The sequence below is a fragment of the Teleopsis dalmanni genome, chromosome 2 (assembly GCF_002237135.1).
Source record: "Teleopsis dalmanni isolate 2A chromosome 2, ASM223713v2, whole genome shotgun sequence".
Lineage (NCBI taxonomy): Eukaryota > Metazoa > Arthropoda > Insecta > Diptera > Diopsidae > Teleopsis > Teleopsis dalmanni.
In genome coordinates, this window is record NC_051847.1 from 187,274,424 (window position 1) to 187,289,873 (window position 15,450).

Here is a 15,450-nt window from a genome sequence, read left to right on the forward strand (position 1 = left end):
ATCTTTTATGTGTGTTTGGATTTTTTAAAGGTGATCTTTGCACATTTGGGTGAAAATGAAAACCATTATCATTTATTTGAGGATTTAGTATCTAAATTGGTATTCGACTTTATTGCTCTTAGTTAGGAATTCATATTAGTAGAATTTATTTTTCTTTGCATTAATATTTGATTTCAACCCATTCTGTCCGGTTGGGAATGTTATATTCTAATTTGTTGCTGCGTCAGTATTGGCATGATTGTAACGGCGGTAATTGCTGCGGACAATCGCCCATTTCTCCCTGCCTTATTTGCACATGATTTTCACGCAATCCTAAATTTTGATGTTCATCATCTTCATCTGCTCTTACAATGGGAACAAAACTACTACAACCACCGTGGCTTCGATCTCCAGAAGAGCAAATTACATTACTTTCTTCTGGACTAAGAACATCTGATGGTAGAGGTCTTGTAAGCCCCTGTCTTATTTGTGTCAATGAATTAATTTGGACTCTATGTGAATGCGATATGGGCTGCTGGAGTTCTGTATTTCTTGGACATAGTTGAGGTTGTTGAGAAATTGGCGAAATCCGCCTGATTGAACTCGACTGTTCTAATTGTCTTATTTCACTTGATTCAGGAAGCCCTAGTCGAGGTGCAGGCAGTCTCTGTCTTATTCTCAGTTGAGTTGCTTGCAATTGTCCTGTTTGCATCATAGAATGAACTTGTTCTCCTTGCGATAGCGGTATGGGTTGCTGGAGTTCTGTATTTCTTTGACATTGTTGAGGTTGTTGAGAAATTTGCGAAATCCGCCTGATTGAACTCGACTGTTCTACTTGTCTTATTTGACTTGATTCAGGAAGCCCTAGTTGAGGTGCAGGCAATTCCCGTCTTATTCTCACTTTAGTTGCTTGAAATTGTCTTGTTTGTGTGAGTGAATTAATGTGGTGTCTATGTGATAGCGGTATGGGTTGCTGGAGTACTGTATTTCTTTGACATTGTTGAGGTTGTTGAGAAATTGGCGAAATCCGCCTGATTGAACTCGACTGTTCTAATTGTCTTACTTCACTAGATTCAGGAAGCCCTAGTCGAGGTGCAGGCAGTCTCCGTCTTATTCTCACTTTAATTGCTTGTAATTGTCTTGCTTGTGTCAATGAATTAATGTGGACTCTATGTGATTGCGATATGGGCTGCTGGAATTCTGTATTTCTTTGACATTGTTGAGGTTGTTGAGAAATTGGCGAAATCCGCCTGATTGAACTCGAATGTTCTAATTGTCTTATTTCCCTTGATTGAGCCAGCCCCAGTCGAGGTGCAGGCAGTCTCCGTCTTATTCTCAGTTGAGTTGCTTGCAATTGTCTTGTTTGCATCATAGAATGAACTTGTTCTCCTTGTGATAGCGGTATGGGCTGCTGAGGTACTTTATTTCTTTGACATTGTTGAGGTTGTTGAGAAATTGGCGAAATCCGCCTGATTGAACTCGACTGTTCTAATTGTCTTATTTGACTTGATTCAGGAAGCCCTAATTGAGGTGCAGGCAATTCCCGTCTTATTCTCACTTTAGTTGCTTGAAATTGTCTTGTTTGTGTGAGTGAATTAATGTGGTGTCTATGTGATAGCGGTATGGGTTGCTGGAGTTCTGTATTTCTTTGACATTGTTGAGGTTGTTGAGAAATTGGCGAAATCCGCCTGATTGAACTCGAATGTTCTAATTGTCTTATTTCACTTGATTGAGCCAGCCCTAGTCGAGGTGCAGGCAATCTGCGTCTTATTCTTAGTTGAGTTACTTTTAATTGTCTTCTTTGCATCATAGAATGAACCTGTTCTCCATGTGGTTGTGGTGATAACGGCTGCTGGAGTTCTGTATTTCTTTGACATTGTTGAGGTTGTTGAGAAATTGGCGAAATCCGCCTGATTGAACTCGACTGTTCTAATTGTCTTATATCCCTTGATTCAGGAAGCCCTAGTCGAGGTGCAGGCAGTCTCCGTCTTATTCTCACTTTAATTGCTTGTAATTGTCTTGCTTGTGTCAATGAATTAATGTGGACTCTATGTGATTGCGATATGGGCTGCTGGAATTCTGTATTTCTTTGACATTGTTGAGGTTGTTGAGAAATTGGCGAAATCCGCCTGATTGAACTCGACTGTTCTACTTGTCTTATTACCCTTGATTCAGGAAGCCCTAGTTGAGGTGCAGGTAATCCCCGTCTTATTCTCAGTTGAGTTGCTTGTAATTGTCCTGCTTGTGTCAATGAATTAATTTGGACTCTTTGTGATAGTGGTGATAACGGCTGCTGGGGTACTGTATTTCTTTGACATTGTTGAGGTTGTTGAGAAATTGGCGAAATCCGCCTGATTGAACTCGAATGTTCTGATTGTCTTATTTCCCTTGATTGAGCCAGCCCCAGTCGAGGTGCAGGCAGTCTCCGTCTTATTCTCAGTTGAGTTGCTTGTAATTGTCGTGTTTGCATCATAGAATGAACCTGTTCTCGTTGTGATTGTGGTGATAACGGCTGCTGGAATTCTGTATTTCTTTGACATTGTTGAGGTTGTTGAGAAATTGGCGAAATTCGCCTGATTGAACTCGACTGTTCTAATTGTCTTATTTCACTTGATTGAGCCAGCCCTAGTCGAGGTGCAGGCAGTCTCCGTCTTATTCTCACTTTAATTGCTTGTAATTGTCTTGCTTGTGTCAATGAATTAATGTGGACTCTATGTGATTGCGATATGGGCTGCCGGAATTCTGTATTTCTTTGACATTGTTGAGGTTGTTGAGAAATTGGCGAAATCCGCCTGATTGAATTCGACTGTTCTACTTGTCTTATTACCCTTGATTCAGGAAGCCCTAGTCGAGGTGCAGGCAGTCTCGGTCTTATTCGCAGTTGAGTTGCTTGTAATTGTCTTGTTTGCATCATAGAATGAACCTGTTCTCCTTGTGATTGTGGTGATAACGGCTGCTGGAGTTCTGTATTTCTTTGACATTGTTGAGGTTGTTGAGAAATTGGCGAAATCCGCCTGATTGAACTTGACTGTTCAACTTGTCTTATTACCCTTGATTGAGCAAGCCCTAGTCGAGGTGCAGGTAGCAGTCTCTGTCTTATTCTTAATTGAGTTGGTTCTGCAGGCAGTCCCTGTCTTATTCTTAGCTGAGTTGCTTGTAATTGTCTTGTTTGTGCGAATGAATTAACATGGACTCTATGTGACAGCGGTATGGGCTGTTGAAGTACAGCATCCCTTTGACATTGTTGGGATTGTTGAGAAACTGGCGAAATCCGCCTGATTGAACTCGACTGTTCTAATTGTCTTATTTCCCTTGATTCAGGAAGCCCAAGTCGAGCTGCATGCAGTCTCCGTCTTATTCTCACTTGAGTTGCTTGCAATTGTCGTGTTTGCATCACAGAATGAACTTGTTCTCCTTGTGATAGCGGTATGGGTTGCTGGAGTTCTGTATTTCTTTGACATTGTTGAGATTGTTGAGAAATTGGCGAAATCCGCCGGATTAAACTCGACTGTTCAACTTGTCTTATTACCCTTGATTGAGCAAGCCCTAGTCGGGGTGCAGGCAGTTCCCGTCTTATTCTGACTTTAGTTGCTTGAAATTGTCTTGTTTGTGTGAGTGAATTAATGTGGACTCTATGTGATAGCGGTATGGGTTGCTGGAGTTCTGCATTTCTTTGACATAGTTGAGGTTGTTGAGAAATTGGCGATATCCGCCTGATTGAACTCGACTGTTCTAATTGTCTTATTTCACTTGATTCAGGAAGCCCTAGTCGAGGTGCAGGCAGTCTCTGTCTTATTCTCACTTGAGTTGCTTGTAATTGTCGTGTTTGCATCATAGAATGAACCTGTTCTCCTTGTGATTGTGGTGATAACGGCTGCTGGAATTCTGTATTTCTTTGACATTGTTGAGGTTGTTGAGAAATTGGCGATATCCGCCTGATTGAACTCGAATGTTCTAATTGTCTTATTACCCTTGATTGAGCAAGCCCTAGTCGGGGTGCAGGCAGTTCCCGTCTTATTCTGACTTTACTTGCTTGAAATTGTCTTGTTTGTGTGAGTGAATTAATGTGGACTCTATGTGATAGCGGTATGGGTTGCTGGAGTTCTGCATTTCTTTGACATAGTTGAGGTTGTTGAGAAATTGGCGAAATCCGCCTGATTGAACTCGACTGTTCTAATTGTCTTATTTCACTTGATTCAGGAAGCCCTAGTCGAGGTGCAGGCAGTCTCCGTCTTATTCTCACTTGAGTTGCTTGTAATTGTCGTGTTTGCATCATAGAATGAACCTGTTCTCCTTGTGATTGTGGTGATAACGGCTGCTGGAATTCTGTATTTCTTTGACATTGTTGAGGTTGTTGAGAAATTGGCGAAATCCGCCTGATTGAACTCGACTGTTCTAGTTGTCTTATTTCACTTGATTCAGGAAGCCCTAGTCGAGGTGCAGGCAGTCTCCGTCTTATTCTCAGTTGAGTTGCTTGTAATTGTCGTGTTTGCATCATAGAATGAACCTGTTCTCCTTGTGATTGTGGTGATAACGGCTGCTGGAATTCTGTATTTCTTTGACATTGTTGAGGTTGTTGAGAAATTGGCGATATCCGCCTGATTGAACTCGAATGTTCTAATTGTCTTATTACCCTTGATTGAGCAAGCCCTAGTCGGGGTGCAGGCAGTTCCCGTCTTATTCTCAGTTGAGTTGCTTGTAATTGTCTTGTTTGCATCATAGAATGAACCTGTTCTCCTTGTGATTGTGGTGATAACGGCTGCTGGAATTCTGTATTTCTTTGACATTGTTGAGATTGTTGAGAAATTGCCAACATCCGTCTATCTGGAGTCGACTGTTCTAATCGTCTAACTCTCAATCGAATTGATTGCAATTGACTTGTTTGTGATTCCGGGGTAGGTTGCTGTTGGATCTGCTGAATTTCTACATTTCTTCGACATTCTCGACTTCGTCGACCCATGAACGGCTGTTCATATCCTTCTGATATGCGTTGTGGAAGACACAGCCGACGTGTAGGCCGTTGACATACTCGTGGAGGTGATTGTTGAATTACTGCTGAATTACGACATTCTCGACGTTGTACAAATTCCCTTAATTTACGTAGTGCAAAACCTCGATCTACAGGCTGGCTTGAGGCTTGAGTTACTTGCAATGAGTTAGTTTGACATCTTTGACGTGGTGGATATGATAGGTATGAACTTCGTGGTCTATTCACTAAAACTCGTGTTTGTGCGCAAGAGGTTTCAGTACCATAAAGTTCCTGAGAATTTATATAATTTGTTGCAAAGCCGATTATTAATAACGTAATTAACTTTATTGGCAACATTATCATTTGATTTTTTTTTTATTTATTTTTGAATATTCAAAAATTTTTATATAATCTTCATTTAGCTTTTTGGTTCCATATAATAATTTTCTCTAAGAACAAGTAGAAGTAAAGTATAACCAACTAAAACTGTCTACGCACTAACCATATTTTTATAGGGTCGTTGAGTGCCTTTCTTATATCGATTCAAACATTGTATCAATATTGGAACCGATGTATTTATAGAGTAGTTACAGTTCATTTTATTTTAATATTTTAGTAATGGTAAATTTATTTTGTAATATATATGAAAATATATAACAATTAAATTTCTATACTCTTTTTATGCTTTCCAGAAATAATAGGTATAATTTTTACAGTCATACTATTTAGGTAGAACTAATTAATTTTGCCCTTTTTTTTAGAATTTAGTTTTTTTTTAAATAAATTGATAAAGCCTTTTTAAATATTTTCTAATTTTTAAAAGAACTTACCACGAGACCAATTGAGCATCGCTGATTTCTTTTGATTACAAAACGGTAGTCAGAAAATCTTATTAAACATTAATGAACTAAGACCACAATTTTTTAATATGCAATTGTTTCTTTGGTACCAATACAGAACTATTCAATTGCTTTTAAATATTATATAATTGACAACTAGCAATACAAGCCAGGTCCTGATAATAAAATTCTAATGCTTTAGATTTGAAAAGTATTATCGAAATTAATGAATAAAATTTTATAACTGATTTTATAACTGATATCCGAACACCGCTCTATCGAAAGAAATGATAGAGATGTGGTTTGCTGAAAGCTTATATTGAACGCACTCGTCCCAAAGAGATGATGACATCAAAAAACATCAAACATATTCACAATACCTCTTTCGTAAGCCATAAAATCAAGTTTCAGAAGACAGCTGACACCTAAAGAATACCAAAAGAAATTTTTGGATTTATTTTGCGTGAACATTGGTCAATTCGTCAAGCTATTTTCGAAGTTAGTACCACCTTTGCTGACAGTTGATCGAAAACAACATTGTACCGATAATTCTGAGAGCTATTTGAAGCAGTTGAAGCGTGAGATAATAATAACTTTTTGCATTCGTATGCAATAATAGACAAAACTGCGATACATCACTTTAGTCCAGGATCGAATCGGCAGTCAGTTAAGTGGACAGCAGCGGCCTACCTCACTCAAAGCGGAGAGTTCATTGACTTCCTAAAGAAAGGTTAAACTGCAATAGCGATTGTTAGATGGCCAAACTGTTGCGGTTGAAGAGGAAAATCACGGAGCAGTCATTGCCGAAACTGTGACATATTTTAAAGACAATGATGTGTCATTCTACGAAAGCATTATCGAAATCTAAGAACTGCGCTGAAATTATTAAATTATTCTTCAAAGAAACTGCTTTGATAAATGAAGTTGAGTTTCCACAAAAAATTGTTGTCTTATTGGTTATCCTAATACAACTATCTATGACGTTTAAATAACATAACTAGACTATATTTTTTATTGTAAATGCTTACTCACTCCGAGAGTTCAAATTACACTTACACACCGTTTTCTTGTTACATTATCACTACCAAGAGTTGAATGTTTGTGTTGGCAACGCGATTGGTAGTGCAAATGAAACTAAACCAGGCTTTATAAAATGCATAAGATTTTAAAAATATAATTAATTATATTTAGTGAAAAAAATAATTAAAATTAAGTTATAAAGTTGTTATATTATTTATATTTTCTTGCCGAAAGCAACGCGTCTTACGACGAAAATAAATTTTTTTTAGAAATCAGAAGGGTTCGAATAGAAATGGAAAGATAACAACAAAAATTTTAATTATTTATTGAAATTTGGCTGACCATACAACGCTGTTTCGAGTATTGCCAAGTACTCATCAAAAATGGTCTTAGGAAATATTTGAGTATTTTTAATTAGTTTATAGTCCGTGTATAATTTGTTTGGGCTGTAAATAAATATATTTTTATAGTTTATAAAGTTATTCTATTTAAAATGTTTTGTTTAGTGTTGCCAACATTTGAAAATAATAATTGTATATTATATTTCAATTAATTTTTTGCTTATATGCGGTACAGTGAAGATGATCTACGAAGTCGACCGAAATATCTGTATGTTAAAAAATATAATAATATATAATTAAATTATTTAACACAAATAATTAAGTTCCCTGAACATGACTATCGAAGATAATCGAAATATCGAAATTGTACTTCAGTAAAATTTGTATAAATATAACTTACAAATAATAGTTTTTATTTAAATGATCAATTAGCCCGCTCAGAAATAATTGCAAATTAATAATTGTAATTTTTTATCATTTTTATTTGTTAAATAAACTACTTCAGTCCGGTGATGAAAATCAAAAACGAATTGAATATTATATAATCTAATACATGAGACTACACATGGAATATCCTTCATGTTGATAATAATTTCTGCAATAAATTTAAAAAAAATCTTTAATTTAATAAGCAACACAACATGTTACCTTTATATGCTTTAATTAGTTGTGCCGTAGTAGTGAGTAATATGGCAAGCAACAAAAAAAAAAAAAATTAGGAAATAAATAAAAATGCTCCAGACGAACGCATTCCTGTGTGCATGGTTTTGCATTTATGTTAGCACAGGAAAAAATCCTTTTAAACCTTACATCCACACAAGTCATTTTTCTTTTTCAACTCAACTCGGTTCAAAAGTATGCAAAGCATAATTCACACTGCTTGAATTGTAGCAAAATCATGCGACACGTGAATACCCTCAAACGCGTCATGCATGAGAATTACACCAATCCCCACCAGTTCCACTGGGTGTCTTTCCCTGTAATACATTCTTTCCTCGGCACTTCTCTAAGCCGCATACAAAATTTTTTGGTGCACCACAAATGCATATCAAAGCATTTCCACATCCTCACTATAGTACCCAGTTAGTTAAAAGACCGACCATCATAGAACTCACAAATTTACCATATACTATATATATATATACATTTTTTTTCCTTTTTGAAACTTTTTAAATTTATTTATTTTATTTCTTATTTAAATATGTGCATACATCCAAGTTGGACTTTTCATTTCGCATGTGTTTAAACATCAACGAAGCACCGAAACTGTTATGTATGGAGAAAAATCTTAATTTTCCAAAAACGGAAATGGGTACTATGCGCGCCTTCAGGACATGCACCGGAAAACTGACTTGAACTTTAGCTAACAATTCACATGTTTAACAAAATGTTCAGCATTTCAACGCTAGATTTATATACATTTTTGTGCATTTATAAATATATCCATATATCTGTGCACTACAAAGTACCATATACTCCACTCCACTAAAAATTTTATGCACACAACATATGAAAGCAATCTTTTGCATAAAATTTATTTGGTGCATTAAAAATGTATGCTCGCTGTTGCTTACACATATTTCCACTGTTAACTAACATAAACGCATAAATTAGCTTGAAGGTGTTGTTTGTGCATATTTCCATTTGGTGAAAGCATAAATATCAGCAACAGTCAAGCAAATATAAATAGTTTGTCTACTTTAAGATAAATAAATTTTCAGGTTATTTAGTGATTTTTATTTAATATATAATTTAAGGTGGATTTGTACATAATGGGTAATGAAACATATAAATAATCTCTCCTACTGAAATGTTAAGTTCCCAATTTTTTTTCTCTATTGCTATACCTATAGCATAGACCCAACAGTGATAGAACGTTCAACAAAATATTCTTATTCAACACTTGCCTCACAAAGAAAATGTCTGAAATCAAATATCATTACTTAAAGGTTGTGACTTAATAAAGGGATACTACTGGGAAAGCATCAAGGTGGACCAAACCGCATTCACATTCTCTTCAATTTTTCTATGTCCTGGAACCCAGATAAAAGTGCTACTTACTCGACAATTGCCTCTCTACATTCTTTAACTATCGTTGATTTCGTGATAAAGAATTAAAGTGCGTTAGGAAACCAGTCGAGGAACCCAGATAAAAGTGCTACTTACTCGACAATTGCCTCTCTACATTCTTTAACTATCGTTGATTTCGTGATCAAGAATTAAAGTGCGTTAGGAAACCAGTCGTGGAACCCAGATAAAAGTGCTACTTACTCGACAATTGCCTCTCTACATTCTTTAACTATCGTTGATTTCGTGATCAAGAATTAAAGTGCGTTAATTGCCGTCAGACTGTCAACAAAAATAGCAACACTACATCTGTCCTTGATATGACGTGCAATTAGGCGACATGCCTTCATGGCCTAACTAAGTAGCCAAAGGGAGTACATCTGTCCTTGATATGATTAGCCGACATGCCTTCATGGCCTAACTAAGTAGCCAAAGGGAGTGAAATATCTCAGCAAATGGTCGGAAAAATTCCTGTTCCTACTCCGCAATCTATTTTCAAGTGATCCGTAAAAATTGAAACATCGTAATTTGCTTGGAAGTTTCTTCTTCTCCCTTCGTCTCTTGACGAGAATAGATAATGATATGCAGACAATTTGAAACTGTATCTAGAATCCGGCTATGTTCAGATGTACATTTTGCCCAAACACTTGTAGCTTTCATTCTGCTGTAAACTATATTTTTAATATAAAGATCAATAAAGTGTTTTTTTCAGGCAAATTGGACAAAACTTTTTTATTGATGTTAAATATTAAAAAAAAAATTCAGAAAAAGAAATCAAAATTTAATTTTGCATTAATTTTTATTTAATCGTTATTTCGACTTTAGTCTAATGTCATCGTCAGAAAACTGCTTACATTGACGATCAATGGTAGCAAATGTGGCATATCGTTCAGGGCGTCTGGAGTGACATATTTAGTCCCCTAAATTCTGTTTAATTTTAGAATGTTATACCTCATCCACAGCTTGTGGCCCAAATACTTATCTCAACCTAAGCCCCCAAGTCCTTATATTTTGACACATTTCCATATATATTTATGGCGAAGTACTTGCGGTAAAGTTTCATGTAGTCGTTATGCCGTATATATATTAATTTATTTTGTATAAAAAGAGACTATAATGCACCGTGACCCATGTTATCAATTCTGCTCTTATTTGTAGAAAAAGTTTTTTTAAAAAAATAGAATAATTGAAGCTGATAAATCTATTATTATCACAAGTTCATGACATTAGATCCTATTTGTTTGAATAAAAGTCATAACAGTTGCATGACACAAACAGATAAGTTATATACTTACTTAATAATTGACCTCATTAATATTTTTGCAATAAATTTGCAGAACATATTAATAACTTAACACAAACATCATTAACTCATTGTTAATATTTAAAATATTAAATTTTTTAATTTTTCATTCGCAGTCCTTTTACTGAAAGGATTCCTTAGCTTCTCGTAGCTCACGATTTATAGATATGCAACTATAATCCATTATTACATACCGTTCTTTGATTAGTGCAATTCCACATAAGCCTATGTATTTTCAGAAAGCAAAATTTGAAGTATTCTAGCAAAATCTCTGGATTTACTAAAGCCATTAATTATTCACAACTAATGATACAATTATACCACCAACTGCAAAATGCACAATTTTCATGAAGATTATAGCATTGTTTTCAAAACTTACTTAGACGCTGCATGAAGAGAACTCATAGTAATTAAGTTATTAAATGCACTAAATAAGAAATAAAGATATTTCTTCGAAATAAAATAGCATTTTGAATTTACTATAAAAGTATTGTAAACGCAAATTATAGCATTTAAATTTTAATTACTTTCCATTTAAATTTCCATTGTTACGCTGTTATATATGTTTACTATATGGAATTAAAAAAACCCAACTAAAATCAGCTCTCTAGTTATATTTAATTCATAGTTAATTAAAATTACAAAACATACGAAACATCTACTAAATATATCTTAAACATAAAATATATTATATGAAATATATGGTCGAAATGAGCAAAGGAACTATTTAGTTACTAATGCAGCTTTCACTTAAGTAACTTATATTTTCTTTCATTATAAATATTAGTTTTAGTGAGAATTCCAGAGTAGCTAAAAGTGATTTACAACAAAAGAATAAATATTTTAACAAATTGAAAATTAATAAAATTATTAAATAATTATTCGAAAGCAAAAAAAAATTTGAAGAAAATATTATTATTAAAATAAATAAAATTTTGGTTGACGTTATTTATGATTTAAAATTTTATGATTTCAATTTTATTCGATAAGCGAATAAATAAATATTATAATTTATATATTAAATTTACATGTATAATAATCAAATAAATAAAAATAATAACAATAATAATAAATAAATAAATAAAATATTTATACATTAAATTTAGTTAATTATAGATAAATATGTACAATAAATTTATAATACTTACAATAAAATACATAAATAAATATTATAAATAAATAAATGAAATATTTATACATTTAATTTAAATATTTATATGTAAAAATATAAAATAAATTTATAATGTTTATATACAGTTAAATATATAAATAAATATTACAAATAAAATATTTATATATTAAATTTGGATAGTTATATATAAATATAAGCAATAAATTTATAATACGTATATACAATAAAATAAATAAATAAATATTATAAGTAAATAATTAAAATATATAAATAAAATATTTTTACATTAAATTCTATTTTTCAATTTATACATTAAAATAAATTTATAATATTTATATACAATTAAATATATAAATAAATCTTATAAATAACTAAATAAAATATTTATACATTAAATTTAGGTAGTTATATATAAATATATACAGTAAATTTATAATACTTATGTACAATAAAATGTATAAATAAATATTATAAGTAAATAAATAAAATATTTATATATTAAATGCAAATATTTATATATAAATATAAATCATAAATTATAGTATTATATGTACAGTAAAATATATAAATAAATACTACAAATAAAAAAATTAAATATTTATAACGTAAATGTAAATATTTGTATATAATTATAAACCATAAATTTATAATACTTGTATAAAATAAAAAAAAATATTTATATGTTTTTATATTAAATATAAATATTGTATTAAATATACATTAAATATAAAAGTTCTAAACCTAGCACTTGCAGTCTAAACAAATTATATACGGTCTATAAACTAGTTAAGAAATTCGAATATTCTCTAAGACCACTAACGATGAGTACTTGGTAATACTCGAAATAGCGTTGTATGGTCAGCTAAATTTTAATAGATTAAAATAAATTTTTGTTCTTGTCCTTTCTTTGCTATTCGAATCCGTCTAACTTATAAATAGTTTCTTTGGTCATAGAGACACGCCACTATCAGCAAGAAAAAATTAACATTATAAATATTTATATTTAATTATGAACCATAAACCATTTATTATATTTTTATACAGTAAAATATGTAAATAAATATTACAAGTAAATAAATAAAATATTTATGTTAAATATAAATTATTATAAATTTTATTAAATATGCATATATATAAAAAAAGGTTTTTCGAAAAGTAGTGAACTACAACAACAAAAATTCTTTTTTATATTATTTTAATTTATTGAATTTTTGGCTGATTATTTCGAAAAGCAAGATTTTTTTCAAGCGATGGTCATGTACTTAACTAAGATCCTCAATAAAGTAAGTCACTATCATGTTTAGTTTACTTTGAAAACCAGTTTTCACTTAAACTTATAACAGAAAGGTTTCGAACAGTGCTGAATTGTAAGAACAAGAATTTTTATTTATTTTTAATTAATGGAATTTTTGGCTAACCACACAACTATTTCGAGTATTGCCAAATATCCATCTTGGAAATAATTCTTGTATTTAATTATGGTATTCGTAAATAATTTTCAGAAACTGCAAGTACCAGTATATTTAAATACTTACATTTATATGTAAATAAAAATATTTAAAATATTTAAAAATATTTATATTTCAATATAAACCTTAAAAGTAACTCAAAATTACATACTTTAAAAGCAAAAACATTCTGAAATTAATTCCTAATTGTTATTTTAAGTGCTACTAACAAAATCTAAAAATGCAAATAAAAATATTTTAAGACTCTGTAGCAAACTACAGAATCAGACACAGACCTGTGAAGAGGTAGGGGCCCAGACAAATTGTTTCAAACGAAGCAGAAAAATATTTTTGTTAGCTCCTAAAACAATTCAAACAGCCAGAAAACAATTCCCAAAAGCAGAAATTCAGTGAACATTGTCAAAAGGCTTGAAATAACACATTAAGCAGAATGCAAAAAAATAAACTATTGGGGAAAAAACCATATAAAAACCCTACATAACTTTAAATATATAATAGTTTAGACACAATAAATTATTTTTATTTTAATCTTTGTTTGCATAAAACTCATGTGAACAGAATTTAATTGACGTATGAGTAACAAAAATCATTTGCTATGTGATTGCAGAAAAAAAAACACTCATACGTCACGAACTCAAATTGTAATGAATTAACAAGAATTGATTTATCTTAATTTTTTAATCAAATTATAAACTGTGTAAAGGGAAAACTATTAATTAGAAATGTATATTACAGGTGTAAATATGTAATTAGATATTTTTAACTTATTTTTTAATGGCATGGGGAAGTTTTACACAATGTTTCATTAATTATTAGGTGATATTCGTAAGAATCCGCGGTTTTGAGCTACAATTTTCAACAAATCAATTTCAATTAATTGATCAATTTTAATTAAGTATAAATAATATTAGCCATTACTAATTTTTAGCTTGCCGTTTTCATATTCCGAGTAGCTTCATATTCTATTAATCTAGAACGTCTTTGGTTTACCAACAAGAAACTTAATAAAATTATAAGTTAATATATACCATAGCAAATAAAATATTTTTCAACTACGAAATTTTTATTTTTGAGTTACAATTACAGATAAATAGAAAAGATACGAAAGAGTCAGAGTGCTCTGCTTAATTGAGAACTCTTTTGATTATAAAATACGGATTTCTTTGTGCAAAAATGAAACAAACCGAAACTTTGATTTTTTTAAATTAATTATTTGAATAATAAAATTAATTATTGAATTAATAATTTGTACAAGGTCCATGTGGTAGGAAGATAAGAACAAGAGTGTTAAGCATTCTTACTTAGAAGTACAATAATCTCTAATTAATAGTTACTTGCGCAAGATACAAATTTGTATTGTAGTTTCTTATTACATCTTTTAATATAAATGCGAGTACATAAAAAAATTACATATGATTACTTATAACTGTTGGTTATTCCTTCAGTAAAGCCAGTGAACGAGTCCAATTAAATGTACTATCACTCTAATATTCGTAACACTTGTTGAGTTAATGGTGCCTCAACTGGGACTTCTGCCTCTGGTCTCCTAAACTTGTAATAAATTAGCGATTCCCTAATAGAGACTTACGCTCAAATCTTTCTAATTCTTGTTGGGTTAACGATGCTTGTATTAAATTAGTGGTCCTCGCCAAAGGCTTCCCCTCTAATCTTTTTCATACTTGTGAAGCTAGTGGTTCCCTAATAGAGACTTGCATATGTGATCTCTTATACTTTTTATACTTTTGCCGCATTGTGGTTAAAATCAACTACATAAAATCAACCACATAACCTCATCTACGTTTTTTAAACAATTTTACCTTTATCGATCTTTATTGAATCGCTTTAAATTAAAACCTTACAATAAATTTTAGAATTTTAAAGACCAATAATATCACATCACAAATTATTTTATATAAACATACTATAATAAAATATGTAATGATTTGTAAATTATTTTAAGTGACCTCTGAATAAGTTCAGAGCTTATCTACCAGATATCACGGCCTTAAATTAAGTTTAAAAATTTAACAGAATTGAAATTTCTCTCACAACTGCTAATTCCATCTTAACAAATAAAAACGCATATAAAATATATAACTCATAAAATTTTTTTTTCATCTTTTAACAATTTATTTTACTTATCAGGTGTGCAAACAAGCGACATACCTAAAACGCTATGTATACATATTTGGTTTAAGGATGCCCAAAAGTATGCAATAAACACTAACGAAAACTTTGCGATAATGTTGCCTAGGGGAGCATATTGCAACTGTTGCATATTAAAAATTTAAAATTCACAAAGTTAAACATACAAAATAACATACATGCAAT

At 31.7% G+C, this 15,450-nt stretch overlaps 1 protein-coding gene across 1 annotated transcript; it reads right to left on the reverse strand.

Annotated features, from left to right (window-relative positions):
* Positions 1-223: 223 nt before the first annotated feature.
* LOC119676387 lies at positions 224-5,305 on the reverse strand. The gene has a single exon (XM_038087623.1). The coding sequence runs from the start codon at positions 5,303-5,305 to the stop codon at positions 224-226; it is 5,082 nt and encodes a 1,693-aa protein (XP_037943551.1).
* Between the last annotated feature and the right edge of the window lie 10,145 nt (positions 5,306-15,450).

Bases quoted from the DNA above. Each gene is read 5' to 3' on its own strand.
- LOC119676387 (XM_038087623.1), bottom strand. From the start codon at position 5,305: ATGTTGCCAATAAAGTTAATTACGTTATTAATAATCGGCTTTGCAACA.